This window comes from Oryzias latipes, chromosome 23 (assembly GCF_002234675.1).
Source record: "Oryzias latipes chromosome 23, ASM223467v1".
NCBI lineage: Eukaryota > Metazoa > Chordata > Actinopteri > Beloniformes > Adrianichthyidae > Oryzias > Oryzias latipes.
The window spans coordinates 10694423-10707701 of NC_019881.2; the positions used below are offsets into that span (position 1 = coordinate 10694423).

General features: G+C 41.2%; 1 protein-coding gene across 10 annotated transcripts in view; it reads left to right on the forward strand.

Annotated features, from left to right (window-relative positions):
* Positions 1-13279, forward strand: part of nav3 (neuron navigator 3) — a 236108-nt gene that overhangs the window by 132209 nt on the left and 90620 nt on the right. For all 10 annotated transcript variants that reach the window (XM_023952465.1, XM_023952466.1, XM_023952467.1 and 7 more), the window contains exons 7-9: positions 1660-1802; positions 6020-7097; positions 9484-9599. In XM_023952465.1, coding sequence (XP_023808233.1) covers positions 1660-1802; positions 6020-7097; positions 9484-9599 — 1337 coding nt within the window. The remainder of the gene's footprint in view (positions 1-1659; positions 1803-6019; positions 7098-9483; positions 9600-13279) is intronic.

The window sequence follows — 13279 nt, forward strand, 5'->3', positions numbered from 1 at the left end:
TCTTGAAAATAAGACAGATCACATGCAAAAGAAAGTTTATTTGTTTTGTGTGATTCAGTATAAACTTTACAACAGCAGTTCCTTTCTTCAGCTTCATTTTCATATGTGGTGTGGGCGGCATCTTAACAGAGATTATCAGCAGGGGCAGCATGAGGCGCTCTTGAATTTCCTGGTAAATCTCAGTTTTTGACTGAGGACTTCAGAAAACATAGTGTGCCGACAGCAACAGATGACATGAAACCAAATTCATCACGGACTGTAGAAACTTCAGACTGGACTTCAGGCAACTTGGATCTTCCTGCAGATTCTGGAACCTTTTGCTCTAAATCTAACACATTTTTTTTTACCGTTCTTTCATGCAAGAAAGAAAAAAAAACATTGGACTATTTAGAAACAGTCCAGATTCTTTTGTCCTAAGAACTGGACCAAACCCAAGTATGATTTTTCTGACTATGTCTCTCTAGAATTCTTCTTTATGAAGAATGTATTTAATCTCCATATTTTTTTGATCATGCAATAATGTAAGAGGTGATAAGCAAAACCTTTCTACCAAAACAAGAGTAAATTTAGCCGGAAAAGTAATTTTTTGCAAATAATAAATGAAACGTTTGATGTGAAGCACCAAACCGATATTTTTCATTGGGTGATTTTACTCATTTTAAGTAAAGAAAACATGACTCTGTGATCATTAAATGGCTTCTATCTGTCATTTTGCTTGCAGATTTTCCAGACTCTGCACAGTAATTCAAAGTGGTGCTTAAACTAAGAACAGCTGGGATTATTCTCTGACTCAGCATCTCTTGACACATGTGAAGCTGCAGTTTTTACTCTAAAACTATGGCTGCATTTCTGCTGAATGAGCCAGCAGCCATGGATTCTCTTCAATGTTTCAGACCTCAAGTAAGCTCTGTTGGTGTGATGGACCTCCTGTTAAGGGAAAACTCTCATTCCCCCTCACCACCACCACTGTCCCCTTTAACCACTGACTTTACATAAAAATTCTACATTTAGACCTTTAAATGAGGCAGCAGTGCAGAGGTAGTTCGGGCAACCTCTGGTGGGAAGATTGCAGGTTTGGTTCTCACCCTGCACACCCGTCGAAGTGCTCTTCTATAACCAAAGGAAACCTCAAATCTATCAGCCTGTCATGTGAAGCTCTGGAGTTGCATGTAACCGATGTTTAGATAAGAATCAACTTTGGATGGATGGATATTAGTTTCTCTGTCTAAACAAAAGAAAGACTGAACATATTGTTCTTGGCCTGTGATGCTTCTTCTTCCTTTGGTGTGACTTTTGCTAGGAGTTGGAAGTTTGACACAAAGGTTCGCTTTAGTTAATTCCTTTTGAGGGAACACCATTCGTCCTTATATTAGTCCCAAACGTTGGAGTGTGCGTTTCATTGGATCCTGTGCTCAGACTCCCTCCGTGCTCCTCACCCAAGCTCAAAGCCACACTCTCGTCTCAGATTGCTGCCCTTTAAGTGCAACAACTGATTTAAATGTTCATTTAAATGTTATGTGGTTTTACTGTTTTTTCATTGTATTACTATCAGCCTCTCTTTGATCCAACTTTGATCAATTTTAGTGAAAAAAATAATGAACCTTTATTCCTTCCGGAACCTCATCTTGACCTCTGCATGTTCTTGTCCTTTCTTTTCAGGTTGCCTGGACCCTCCCGAGTACCTGCTGCAGGCAGCGGGGCCTCCAGGAGCCCAGGTTCCTCCAACCTGAACCGCCGGAGCCAGAGCTTCAACAGCATTGACAAGAGCAAGCCTCTGCAGTATGCCAGTGGAAACGACAGGGGTAAGATTTGCTGCTGCATCATCACTGATGTTTCATTGCTTTCATTCTTCATCTCCACCACTTGGTGGCAGCATTCTCACAACTTGCAGGGAGACCCCCTCTGCCTTCACCATTTCAAACCTGTCAGCTGAATCACCCTCAGTTTTTCACACTAACAGGGCTAAATTTATGGCATTAGCAAGAGGTGTTTTGGAAGGTGACTGGACAGTTGAGAATGAGTGAGCTGAGAGGCTTTTGACTTTAAAGGAAAGGCCTGCAAGGGTCAACATTAGCATCTTTATGGACCGTCTTTGCAGATCTTTGCTTCAGCACAAAGATTTAAAGTACAAATGAACCCTAAACCATAAAAAGCTTCTGTGGATGGTGAAACATTGTGAATGGGATTAAACAAGCATCCTGGAGGTTTATGTGCTTTTATATCAAACTGATTATTACAGAAAAATGATGTGCTAATGATGTTAAAGCAGAGAGACGTTCTATTGAGCCGTCATACTTATCATTAACCAACTTTTATATTTTTTTCTGTTGTTATTCAAGTTATAAACTGACCAATCAGATGTCTATATAAAAAAAGGTGGTGCCCGCTGGCCCCCACGTCCAATGTTTGAAACGTTTGACAGATTTTGTGTAGCTCGCTTTCAGTGGACTTCCAACAAGCTCACTCCTGATTGACTCAGACTGATTTAGACAATCACTGCTTATCAAAGTCATCTGGCTCCAACATATTGATGTCTGAATAAAAAAAATGGGAACTGAATTGCTGTAATTTGGTTGGAGCCGGACGTAAGCTATGGGTGACGTCACACTTGCTCGGTCCAGTCCTCTGGTACAGTCAATGATTATGAGTTACCTCTCTAAAATTAGGATTTAGTTTCTCATTAATTTGTCATTTTATATTATAATTAGCTTTCTGAATGTTACTTATCGTCATCTTCCTAAAGTAATTGCCTAAGTCTTGTTTTGTCAAAAATGTTTTTTTTTTTTGCCTAAATCCTCTCCACATGATGCTGCCCACCTCTGGCAAAATTGCCTACATCCTCAGTTAAACAGAACATGCAAGCCTTCTCCTTAAGTATAATTGACTATGTCAAGAGTGTGACTTAGGTAGTTTTATTTTGCCTAAGTTACGAGTCAATGTGATTTAGGCAATTTTATAAGCATTTCATGATGGCTGCTTATTCAACAAATAGAATTGTTTTTTTTAACAGATTTTGAGGTTATTTCCATAATTCAGTTCTTCCCCCATATTTGTAAGTACAAATGTTTTTTTTACGCTACACACTAGGCTAAAAATATCCCATAAGATTTCATCTTTTGATCAGTTTTTTAGTTAAAACTTCAGTTTAGGAAGTCAGCTAAAAAAACGATAAAAGTAAAATGGCTTTTAATGGCTTTTAGAAGTGATACTATGTCTTCTCAAACAATGTTTGAATGAACAGTAGGATTTTGATGTCTCATTTTCTCAACAGTCCATAACCCAATTAACATTTTGATACTGTATTGCAATCTGCAATCTAAAAAGAATCCCAAACGATCCTCTGCACTTTTGTGCTTTTTTAGTCATATGTAATATGAGTTAACATAACATGATTTGACTGGTGTAATTTTATGCTGTTCTGCTATATCCAAAGTCAACTTACAAACCATTATGGGAATCCTAAATGTAGCTTAATAAAATAGACCGCAAGATAATGTTTCTCAGAGTAGTCATACATTTTTGAAGAGTCATACGCCCAGTCGTGCGTCACCACTTACGTCATAAAAATGAACATAAAAAAATGTTGCTGAGAGATCCTGGTGCAATTTAGCATTTTTCTACTGACTGAAACTTAAAAATGGAAAAAAAGTGTTCAAGACACTTTTTTTCTCTTCTCTTGGTCTTCCTGAAAAACATTTAAAAATGGTTGAACAATCCCATTGACTGTGAAAAACATGCACCGGCCCCATTTAAACCTGGACCTTAGAGAGACAAGCAGATAAAGGTTGACCCTGAAGTTAAGGATTTCACTAAGACCGGGTTGAGGGACCTGCCCAGTGTTGATTCACACTATACTGCAGAAGCAGAGCTACCTACAAAGACTTGAATTCCTTTACCCAGGTACCACCATATCCTAACTACATTGTGAATACCAACAGAAGGCTACGACTTCTAGGGTGAGGGCTGTTGAAGTCCAATATTTCCCAAAGTTTTCCATGGGAGCTATTTTGTATTTATTTTGAGAAAAGGACTTTTGTGTTTTATTCAAACACAGGAATATTAGTAGGGATGTATTTGACCCATGTGTCTACAAGAAGATGAATCGAGGTGAGAGAAGTCTCAGGACAAGAATTCTGCCAATATATATAAATAGATCCTTCTTCAGGCTCAAGGCACAAAAGGCTACAGGCAAAAAAGCTTGATATCCAACTGTGCATTACTTTATCAGTGATGGCAAGGTCCATTCAGACTGTCCTTCTCAGAAGCCTCTGTATGGAAAGAACTGCCACAAAGGGTACAAATGTCAAATCGGCAATTGGTAGAGATAAGATTGTTGTCCTCTGACAATCAAGAAGAAAGTCCCAGAACCTCCACTCAATGAAACCCATCACTTCTTTTATAATTTCCCATACTTATAGACATTAGACAAAAACCCTCCAAAGAAGATCTGGAAAGAGAAGTGAAGAAATAAACATTTTTCCTAAGCATTATGTTCAGTTAGTTTGTTAGTAATGTTTTTTCCTAATAAAATAGAAGGCTTAAAATTGCCTAAATCACAAAGGCATGTTCAAAAATGTGCCTAAGTCATTTAATTCTCCCATGTTCCATGTTTGGGTAACTTTGTTGTTTATATGTCAACAGGAATCAGTTGTCATAGCTATTTTGATTAAAACTGTTAGTAACTATCATACTAAACAAACTGTTTATTTTTTGCGTTTCCTGAAAAATCAGAAAAAATGACTTGGGCAATTATTTTAAGAAGGTTACGTTATGCAGTGTTTCTTCTCATATCCGGAAAGACTTAAAGGAACAGAAGTAAATTCTTTTCATGTATTTCTAAAAGCAACCAGGCAAAATCAGATGTAAACTACAATTCTCTGTTAACTAATAATCAAGCTGCTGGATTCTTGTGTTCTGTTGCGGTTTAAGATGAACTTAGAAATTGAATTAAAATCTGTTTTTATAAACTTCCTGAAAAAAGCTTCCATCAAGACTTTGGGCTTGTGTGTTTTCGTGTGGGCTTGTGCAGTGATCAGGTAGCATTTTGTTTTGACGAGAATTAAAGGAGTCTGTTGCTTTGGCAACATCAAGTCAGAGCGCAGCCTGAAATGTGGTGGCTCTGCAAAGTGGCCTCCAGGGCAGGGATGGAGCAGGGATGGAGCGTCTCTAAAGGCGGGGTTAATTGACTGGACACACACAGACACACACACCTGCATTCAGAAACACTGCAGAGGACCCCTGGATTATCTCTGATATATGTTCGAGGACGATCAGAGGACACCAACACATCAGGTTCAGCTGTGATACATTAAACAGCTCTTTCTGCTTTTTATTATTCACACAAAGCTCCAACAGTTCCTAATAAACTGTCAGTTTTTTGCATTGTTTTTTTATTCCTGCTTTTTTGTAGGGATGCAGACTGACAAATCCATCAATCACATTAATTAAAATACAATGTGGGGATTCTCTAGAATTAAATTAAAACTGCTCTTGAGCTCACAAGTTCAGCTGTATTCAACATTTTTGGTCATTATTTACAACAAAATCTTTACAAGAAAATGCTCCAGTTGTCAACATTTTTCATTGTTTTCCAGAAGAGGGGAAGCCTGATAGGTGTAGCGTCTGCACCACACGTTGGTGTAAAGCCAACCGTCCTATATCTCCAGGTTAGACGCAGAGTCTGTGGACTGATGGGACTCATCAGTAGAGTTTTGTATTGACTGACAGAGAGAATCTTGTTTTTTGCATCTCATTTAGGCGTTTTTGCTACCAAATTTTTATTTAAAACTGATTTGATTGATTACTAAAATTTACAATCTTGCAGATAGGGAACGACAGCAAATGTGTCATCTCAGCGAAAGAGATGCTGAATGAAAACATTACTGGTCAAATTTTAAAAGGGATTTTAAATAAATATTTGCAAAAAAAAAAGCTTTCATTCTTTTAGGGTTAGGGATATTTAGGTATACACAACTGTTGCATATAAAAGATTTTTTTTTTTCTTTTTCTCCTCCTCCAGAGGCAGTGAGGGCTATTCCGGTTCCCAGTGGGATGAATGGGAGTGGTGGGATCGTTTCCACCAGCCAGAGTGGGCAGCAGCTGGCCTCTGCTATTCCCTCACCCACAACTGGAAAGTCTTGGCGCAGCAAGTCCATGAACCTCAAGCACAGTGCAACTTCGTCTATGCTGGCCAGCCCCACACACTCATCTTCCACCACACCATCCCCCCAGGCCCTGGAAGGCCCCCAATCAGATGGAGTCGATGGGTCAAAAGCTGGATCGGGAGTTGCACCCCCACATAGATCAATGCTGGAGAAGTTTCGTCTGATTCACCCTCGGTCTGCTTCAAGGGCATCTCCATCCATGGCAGAAATGGCTCTTCAGGAGGAGGATGACCTGTCAGAGTACGGCGAGGACAGCCTAGCAGTGGCGGTGTCAACATGCAGCAGCGTTGGCAGCACCGCTACAGCCAAACAAATGTCTGCAAAAACGTCTGCATCTGCCCTTTCTGCCCCAAGCAAAAGCCTGTCCACCACCGCTTCATACCCAAAGGCTTCTGGAGGTGGCAGTAGATCCAACACGCAAGGCAAGGAGGACAAAGTCAAGTCTGCAAAAACCTCAAAGGAGAATCCATCAAAGGAGGAGTCTACCACAGAATCCTCCAAGAAGACCTCAAAAATATCCAGCCTCATTCCCAAAGGAGGGAGATCCTCATCGGGGAAGAAAGATGGTGGCAGCTCCGCTTCCAGTTGCATCCCAAAACCAGGACTGAAAGCTCCTTCCACGACAACACCAAAGCCTCAGAGCCAGACTCAGGCCGCCTTAACCAGCTGTGGAAATGTGCGAGGGAATGATGCAGACAGAGCCAAGCTGGGCAAAGGAGGCCAGGGGGGCAGTTTCTACATACAGCGCTCCACTGCGGGCCAGGAGGGCAAAAGGACCTTCATGACCTCCTCCACCAGCACCTCAGCCTTGGCTGGATCCAGTGGGATGCTGGTGGGAGGAGGAGGAGGTGGAGCACTCGGAGCAGTTCAGCTTCCTCAGCAGCAGCAGCACAACCACCCCAATACGGCTACTGTGGCCCCCTTCATGTACAGGTGAGTTTTCGGGCTTTAAACTCACACAGATGTGTCAAAGCAGCACCTGCACACACTCAGGCTGCCACAAACCCAATGACATCACAAAGCTCTCCCACTGATCAGCCGGCGCTCCCCACTGAGCTTCTCTCCGGTGCCCTCACTTCTCCTCACAGTCATTACAGAACAAATTAGCATCCTCTGCCAGCTGCTTGCCAAAGCCTCTGATTTGACAGTGAAGGGTTGATTTGTGGGATTTCAGGCGCTGGCAGTGTTCGCCGCTCCGCCTCTTTTCATTCAGACCGCGTCAAAACCAGCAGCTGCTCTGCACTTCCTGGACGCTGCGCTGCTGACATCTTTCATCACAATGAAAAAAACATCCCTAGAAATTAACTTTTCTTTGCAGCTTTTCTTAGACTTCTTATACTGCAGTACACAAGGCTTAACGACAGAAAAAAAACAGAGTGAGAGCAGCAGCATTTAAAATGTTGCTTTAAAATGTAAGTATGTATCACCTGCGAAGATTTTATCATAGGTTTAGAAGAAAACAAAATTGGGCTCAACATTAAATTCCTCTTTTTTTCATTCATCTTCTTAACCGTTTATTCCCTTTCGGGGTCACGGGGTTGCTGGAGCCTATCCCGGCCACTTGGGCGTAGGCAAGGGATACCCTGGACTGGTCGCCAGTCTGTCGCAGGGTGGAATATCCTCAATCACACATCCATTCACTCTCACACTCACACCTATGGACAATTTAGAGTTGCCAATCAACCTATGGAGCATGTTTTTGGGTGGTGGGAGGAAGCCGGAGATCCCGGAGAAAACCCACGCATACATGGGGAGAACATGCAAACTCCTCACAGAAAGGTCCCCCATTGATGTTGTGTTTTTTCATGTCCCCCAGCCGGGACTTGAACTGGGGGCCTTCTTGCTGTGAGGCAAGAGCGCTAACCACTGCGCCACCGTGCAGCCCCTCTATCTAATTTCCTCTTTTTGCATTATTATTATAATTATTATTATTTTTATTTTTATTTGTTATTAGGTAAATGTTCTGAGCACCAGAGGTTTTGATTGATTTGATGTTTCATAATCAATAAGGATCAAATGTGAGACAATGGACTGACTCCTTGAGTTTTAAAACTCAGTTTATCGTACCAAATAGAGTTGATTTTAGGATTCTTTGTGCCAATGAAACAAAGAAATATATTTTTGTAAACTAAAAAACACAAAGTGAAAAAAAGGCTCCAAAAGATGAAAAGCAATGGTTTTCAGTGGGAGGAGTCAGGAAAAATGTTCTAAACTGGATTACCAAAATCATATTTATGAAGTTAAATTTTGATATTTTTGCTTCTTATTTAACACTTTGCGACGACATCGGTTGGTGTTTTAAAAATAAAAACATGATCTCAATTGAGTTTTATTGACTTTTATTGATTGTATTCAGCAGTTTGTATGAGCTACTGTTTTCAACATGGCTGGCTCTTTGGAAACAAGAAGTCAGAATTCCTGTTTAATTTAAAAAACAAACATTTTAAACGCTGTGGAGGCTGACCTAAATGTTTACATAACCAGATTTTTGCAATTATTTTTAATATAATTTTCTAAAAACCATGCAATCATTTTTCATTTGTCATCAGGGCAGTAGTAAACTAAGTAGCTGCCAGCAAAAGCTACCCAATTTACTTGAAACCTTTGCTAATTGGTTAAAAGAAAAAGGTGAATGAAGCCGCCTTTTTGTCGAGGACTTTTGGATGACATCACTGCTTTAAACTTACGACAGATCAGATCAGAACAACACAAACCCAGATCTTCATCCAGATCCTTGTTGAAGATATAGATCTGATGAAGATTATAATGTTATATTATGATGTTTACCTTTAAACAAAGAAGAGGCAGCAATGCACACACATATTTTTTGCTGTGTGGGTCAGGGTTTTTATATAGAAAAGGTTTTCATAAAATCTGTGTGTGCAACCATTAAAGGCCTTTTTAAATTTAATTTTGAATGACAGGAGCTTGCGTGGGTTTTCCCCGCTTCATTGGTTCATTGGTGATTCTAGATTATTCCTCGGTGTGACTGTGAGTGTGTGATCCTGCAACTGGCCCAACAGTTGCTGGGACTGGCTCCAGCAACCCAGTGACCCCAAAAAGGGATGGATGGAGAAGCTGAACTAACTTGGTCAGAGACAGAGTATTGGCCAAGCAGTCCAAAATGTTGACGAGCTCCTTCCTGAATGTTAGCAGTTTGATCCGACTACATAAAAGTTGCTAACATGACTGCTGACTAAGGTTTATAGTAGAAAGATCTGTTAATCCCACAGATGAAGAAAGCTGTACAACTGTTTGCCTCCTATATTTCTGTCTGCATTTGTAACTGCTCTGTGTTGTTTGGCCTTTATGCCTGCAGGACGTTTTCAGAGAATGACTGCACCACGGTGGCCCCTGCCGACCCCTGCCTCAGCCCCACCAAGGGGGAGCTGGTCTACAGCAAGACAGCCAAACAGTGCCTGGAGGAGATATCAGGTACATGAACGGCAAACTCAGCTTTCTCCATGTGGGTGTGCGATCCTAGCATTAGCATTTATTCCGTCTGATATTGGTTATATAAGAATCCAGCTCCCATATTCTCACTGGTACCTATATTTACTTAATGCTGACCTCAAAGCTTTGCAGTTCAGTTCAGTTCCCACACTGTTTAGAAATTACTCCAAGAAGGTTTTTCTTTTTCTTTTTTTTGGTGTAGATTTTCTGATCTGAGGGGCCTAACTATGTAAAAACTCAACCTTACTTCAAATATTACTATTTCTATAAATAGTGAGTATGATTTGTTTTCACCAATGTTTCAGCTATTATTCCACAAGTCCCAAAAAGTTCAAACTTGGACATGTTGTAAATTTCTGGGTAAAACTTTTTCATCAAGCTGGTGGCTGTTTTTGTTTACAGAAAGTTGATCATATTTTTACAGCACATGCACACATGAATGCTTTTGTGTTTGATTGGGGGGATCCTGCTCTGTGCAGATTTCATGTTGAGAAGGGAAAAGGTCATCGATGGCAGCTGGACGTGGAGCACATCTGTGGCTCTGGGTTTGCGCCCCGGAGGCTTGCATCGTCTGCTGCGACCCCTCTGCTTTGTCACTACGAGTCTCTGTGATATGCTTTCAGCAGAACCTTCATCACCGCTGACTATTTTTAGTCTTAGTGGAGGTTTTGTGGATACAGATTTTGTTCATGGCTACTCTGTCACTGCAAACAAATCTGAGCCACAGATTACAGCCAGAGTCTGTAGATCTGTCTGTAGTTTTAGGATGTGTTTTTGTAGGGACTTAAGACTGTTATAGGCTGCTTTGTCTGGAGCATTAATAAATAATCTTGCTGCTACATGCAAAGATCTGTTGCATTTCTTACCTGTTACTACTAAATGCTGTTTAAAGTCTTTGTTTTTTTTTTAAATTAGACCCTGAAAAGCTCTTGGGTTTAAGTTCTGCAGCCAAGTTTAGATTCAAGTTGAAACATTTTCCCAACAAACCACTGTAGATCAAATCTACAGTGCTGAAACACAATTTGAAACAAAAAAAACAATTCAGTTCTTTTTAGTCTACCTACTACGTGCCAATTTATATGGCACATTTATATGGCATATTTAATTTGTATGAAAGTTCTATACACAAAAACATCAAATTAAGTGTTTGATAACATTTGATTTAGTCCAGAACCTTCCAATAAGGCCAGAATGTTTTACTTGTATTAGCACAGACCATCTCAAGCAGCATTTTATTACCCATGTGGGCAAAACTTTATCAAAATTCTAGAAATGTTGAAAAAACACAATTTCACAATGACACAGTTTCCATTAAATCCTAATTATGTGAATAAACACAAACCAACTCACGCGATAAGTCATTCAAAACATGTTGATGGATGTTAAAAATACTTTGTTTTACAGCAGATTCATTCAAATTTCTACCACGGCACCAGCGCTCATCATCATCTATCAAAGGAGACGTTGGCGTCTTATTCAGGCCATAGAGCGGCGAGCTCCTTACACATGGGAAGGGCTAGTGGTATTCCACTTTAACCATTTTGGGAAAAGGTGGTTGGTAATTTTACAGAGGAGCTGTGGATCCAACAATTCCACATGACACGCTCAACTTTTGATGAGCTGCGTGATGGTGTGGGACCTCTGGTGGCGCCCGCTGTGCACTGACCAAGGCAGCCGGTTCCTACCAATAAGTGCATTGCCATCCGGTTGTTGGTCACGTGACCCATTTGATCTGAAAAGTGTCTCCATTGCAGTTTTGTGAAATATGTCCATTTTGATAGGCCTAAGAAGCCACCTCCTCCAAGCACAAAAACTTTTTTCAATGAATGTGAGTTTTTTCGAAATTCTCGTATTGCCATTAGGCAAATTTATTATCGCAAATCCAATTTGCATAATTTCCTGGTCAATGGAAACACAGTTTATGTGGCCTAAAGATGAAAATGAAGGGTTTTCAGTGTAATCTCTTTACTCAGTTATGCCTCAGTCACTACTGCTATGGGTGGATACAAGCTCTCTGCGGGTGAAAACAGGCAAACTGTTACAGAGAACACAGGAAATATCAAGGTCGTAGACCACTCAGTGAACTCTAAGGTGTAAATATTCATTCACTGTTTTCCTAGGGACATTGCTTGACTAATTGATCATAGTCGACACTTATACAACATGTAAGTAAGTAAGTAAGTAAGAGTGAAGAAGTTGAGATGCAGGCAAGTTGACGGACATTTTATTTTCAACCCTCTTAAACCCTGCAAACTTTGCAGGGAGCCGATTGGTGCTGTACAGATGATAAGTGTGCACTGCATGCGCTCTGTGCATGCAGCCTGACTGTTAGAAATAAAGAAATTAGACAGTCATAGTGTATATGTGTGGACATCCTGCAGGCGTCTTACAGGCTCTTACGTATCACATGCACATCCCATGCGGCCAGTAAGGACTCACTGGGGGCACCTGACTAACTACTGAGTGCGACATAAGGAGACTGTACCTTTAACCCGTACATCATAAGTGCGTGTAACTTTTGTCATCCTTACAAATACTTCACAACATACTTACCACATTCACAACAATGGTGCTCCTTAAGGTTGCCATACGAGCCTCAAGCGAACTGGAAGACACACCTGTGCGCTTCACTCTACAACCCTCCATTGACCCAGCAACCCTTAAAACCCACATCACCTGTGCGTTTGCAAGTGACATGAGCTTCAGTGAAGGGCAACAGCGGAGTGAAAAACTGGCAGACGAAGAAGAAACCTGCAGCAGAATGAAAGGGGTGTTTGGGTCTGAGGGGGGCGGAAGGAAACAAACACAGAAGTGCTGGATCTTCTGATGTAAGACAAAAGGGACAGGAGGGCTGACTGCAACTAGAGCCCTGCGCGGGAATATTTTCTTCATCCCGCTCCCGCCCGCGCCCGCTGAATTTCTGACCAATCCCGCCCGCTCCCGCAACGTATGCGTTACACTCCCGGCCGCTCTGGCAATATGTATGTCCACTCCCGCCCGCACCCGCAAAACTCATAGAATTTAGTCCCGCACAGTAATAGAGATGCAATGATTTTGTATCGTCTCCCGTCCCGCAGGGAAAAAAACACGTATTTGTATTGATATTATTAAAGAGATTCATGTCTCTCCTCCAGCCTCATCTTTTCATGCATTCCTCTTTTGTGTAATTTTCAACTTAAATATTAAATATATTTTCCCAAATCCTGTTCGGTTAAAAGTGTGCGTGTGTGCGCGCGCAGACAGACGGCCTGAAGCGCACTCTTAGTAAGAGGCGGGGCGGGGCGTTGCACACCCCCAACAACAGGTTAGATGACAGAGGACATTGGGCGTCTCTACCTGGTGCCTTCACGGAGCTTCAGTACATAAGAATCCAACAGCCGCACAGCCTAACGTAGTCCCCTAATACAGTGTTTTTCAACCAGTGTGCCGCGGCACACTAGTGTGCCGTGGGAGGTGGTCAAGTGTGCCGTGGGAAATTGCCCTCATTACCTGATTTAACAACATTTTCCATCTCCAGGATTTCAGCTCTTTGTTCATCCAAACAGGCCCTGATAAAACACTTAGAAATTAGCTATATGAAAGATCATAAAATAATTTTTTTTCTTTGTGTTTATTTGATTCTATTAAAAACATTTTGATAAGAATGACTGGTACCGCGATTT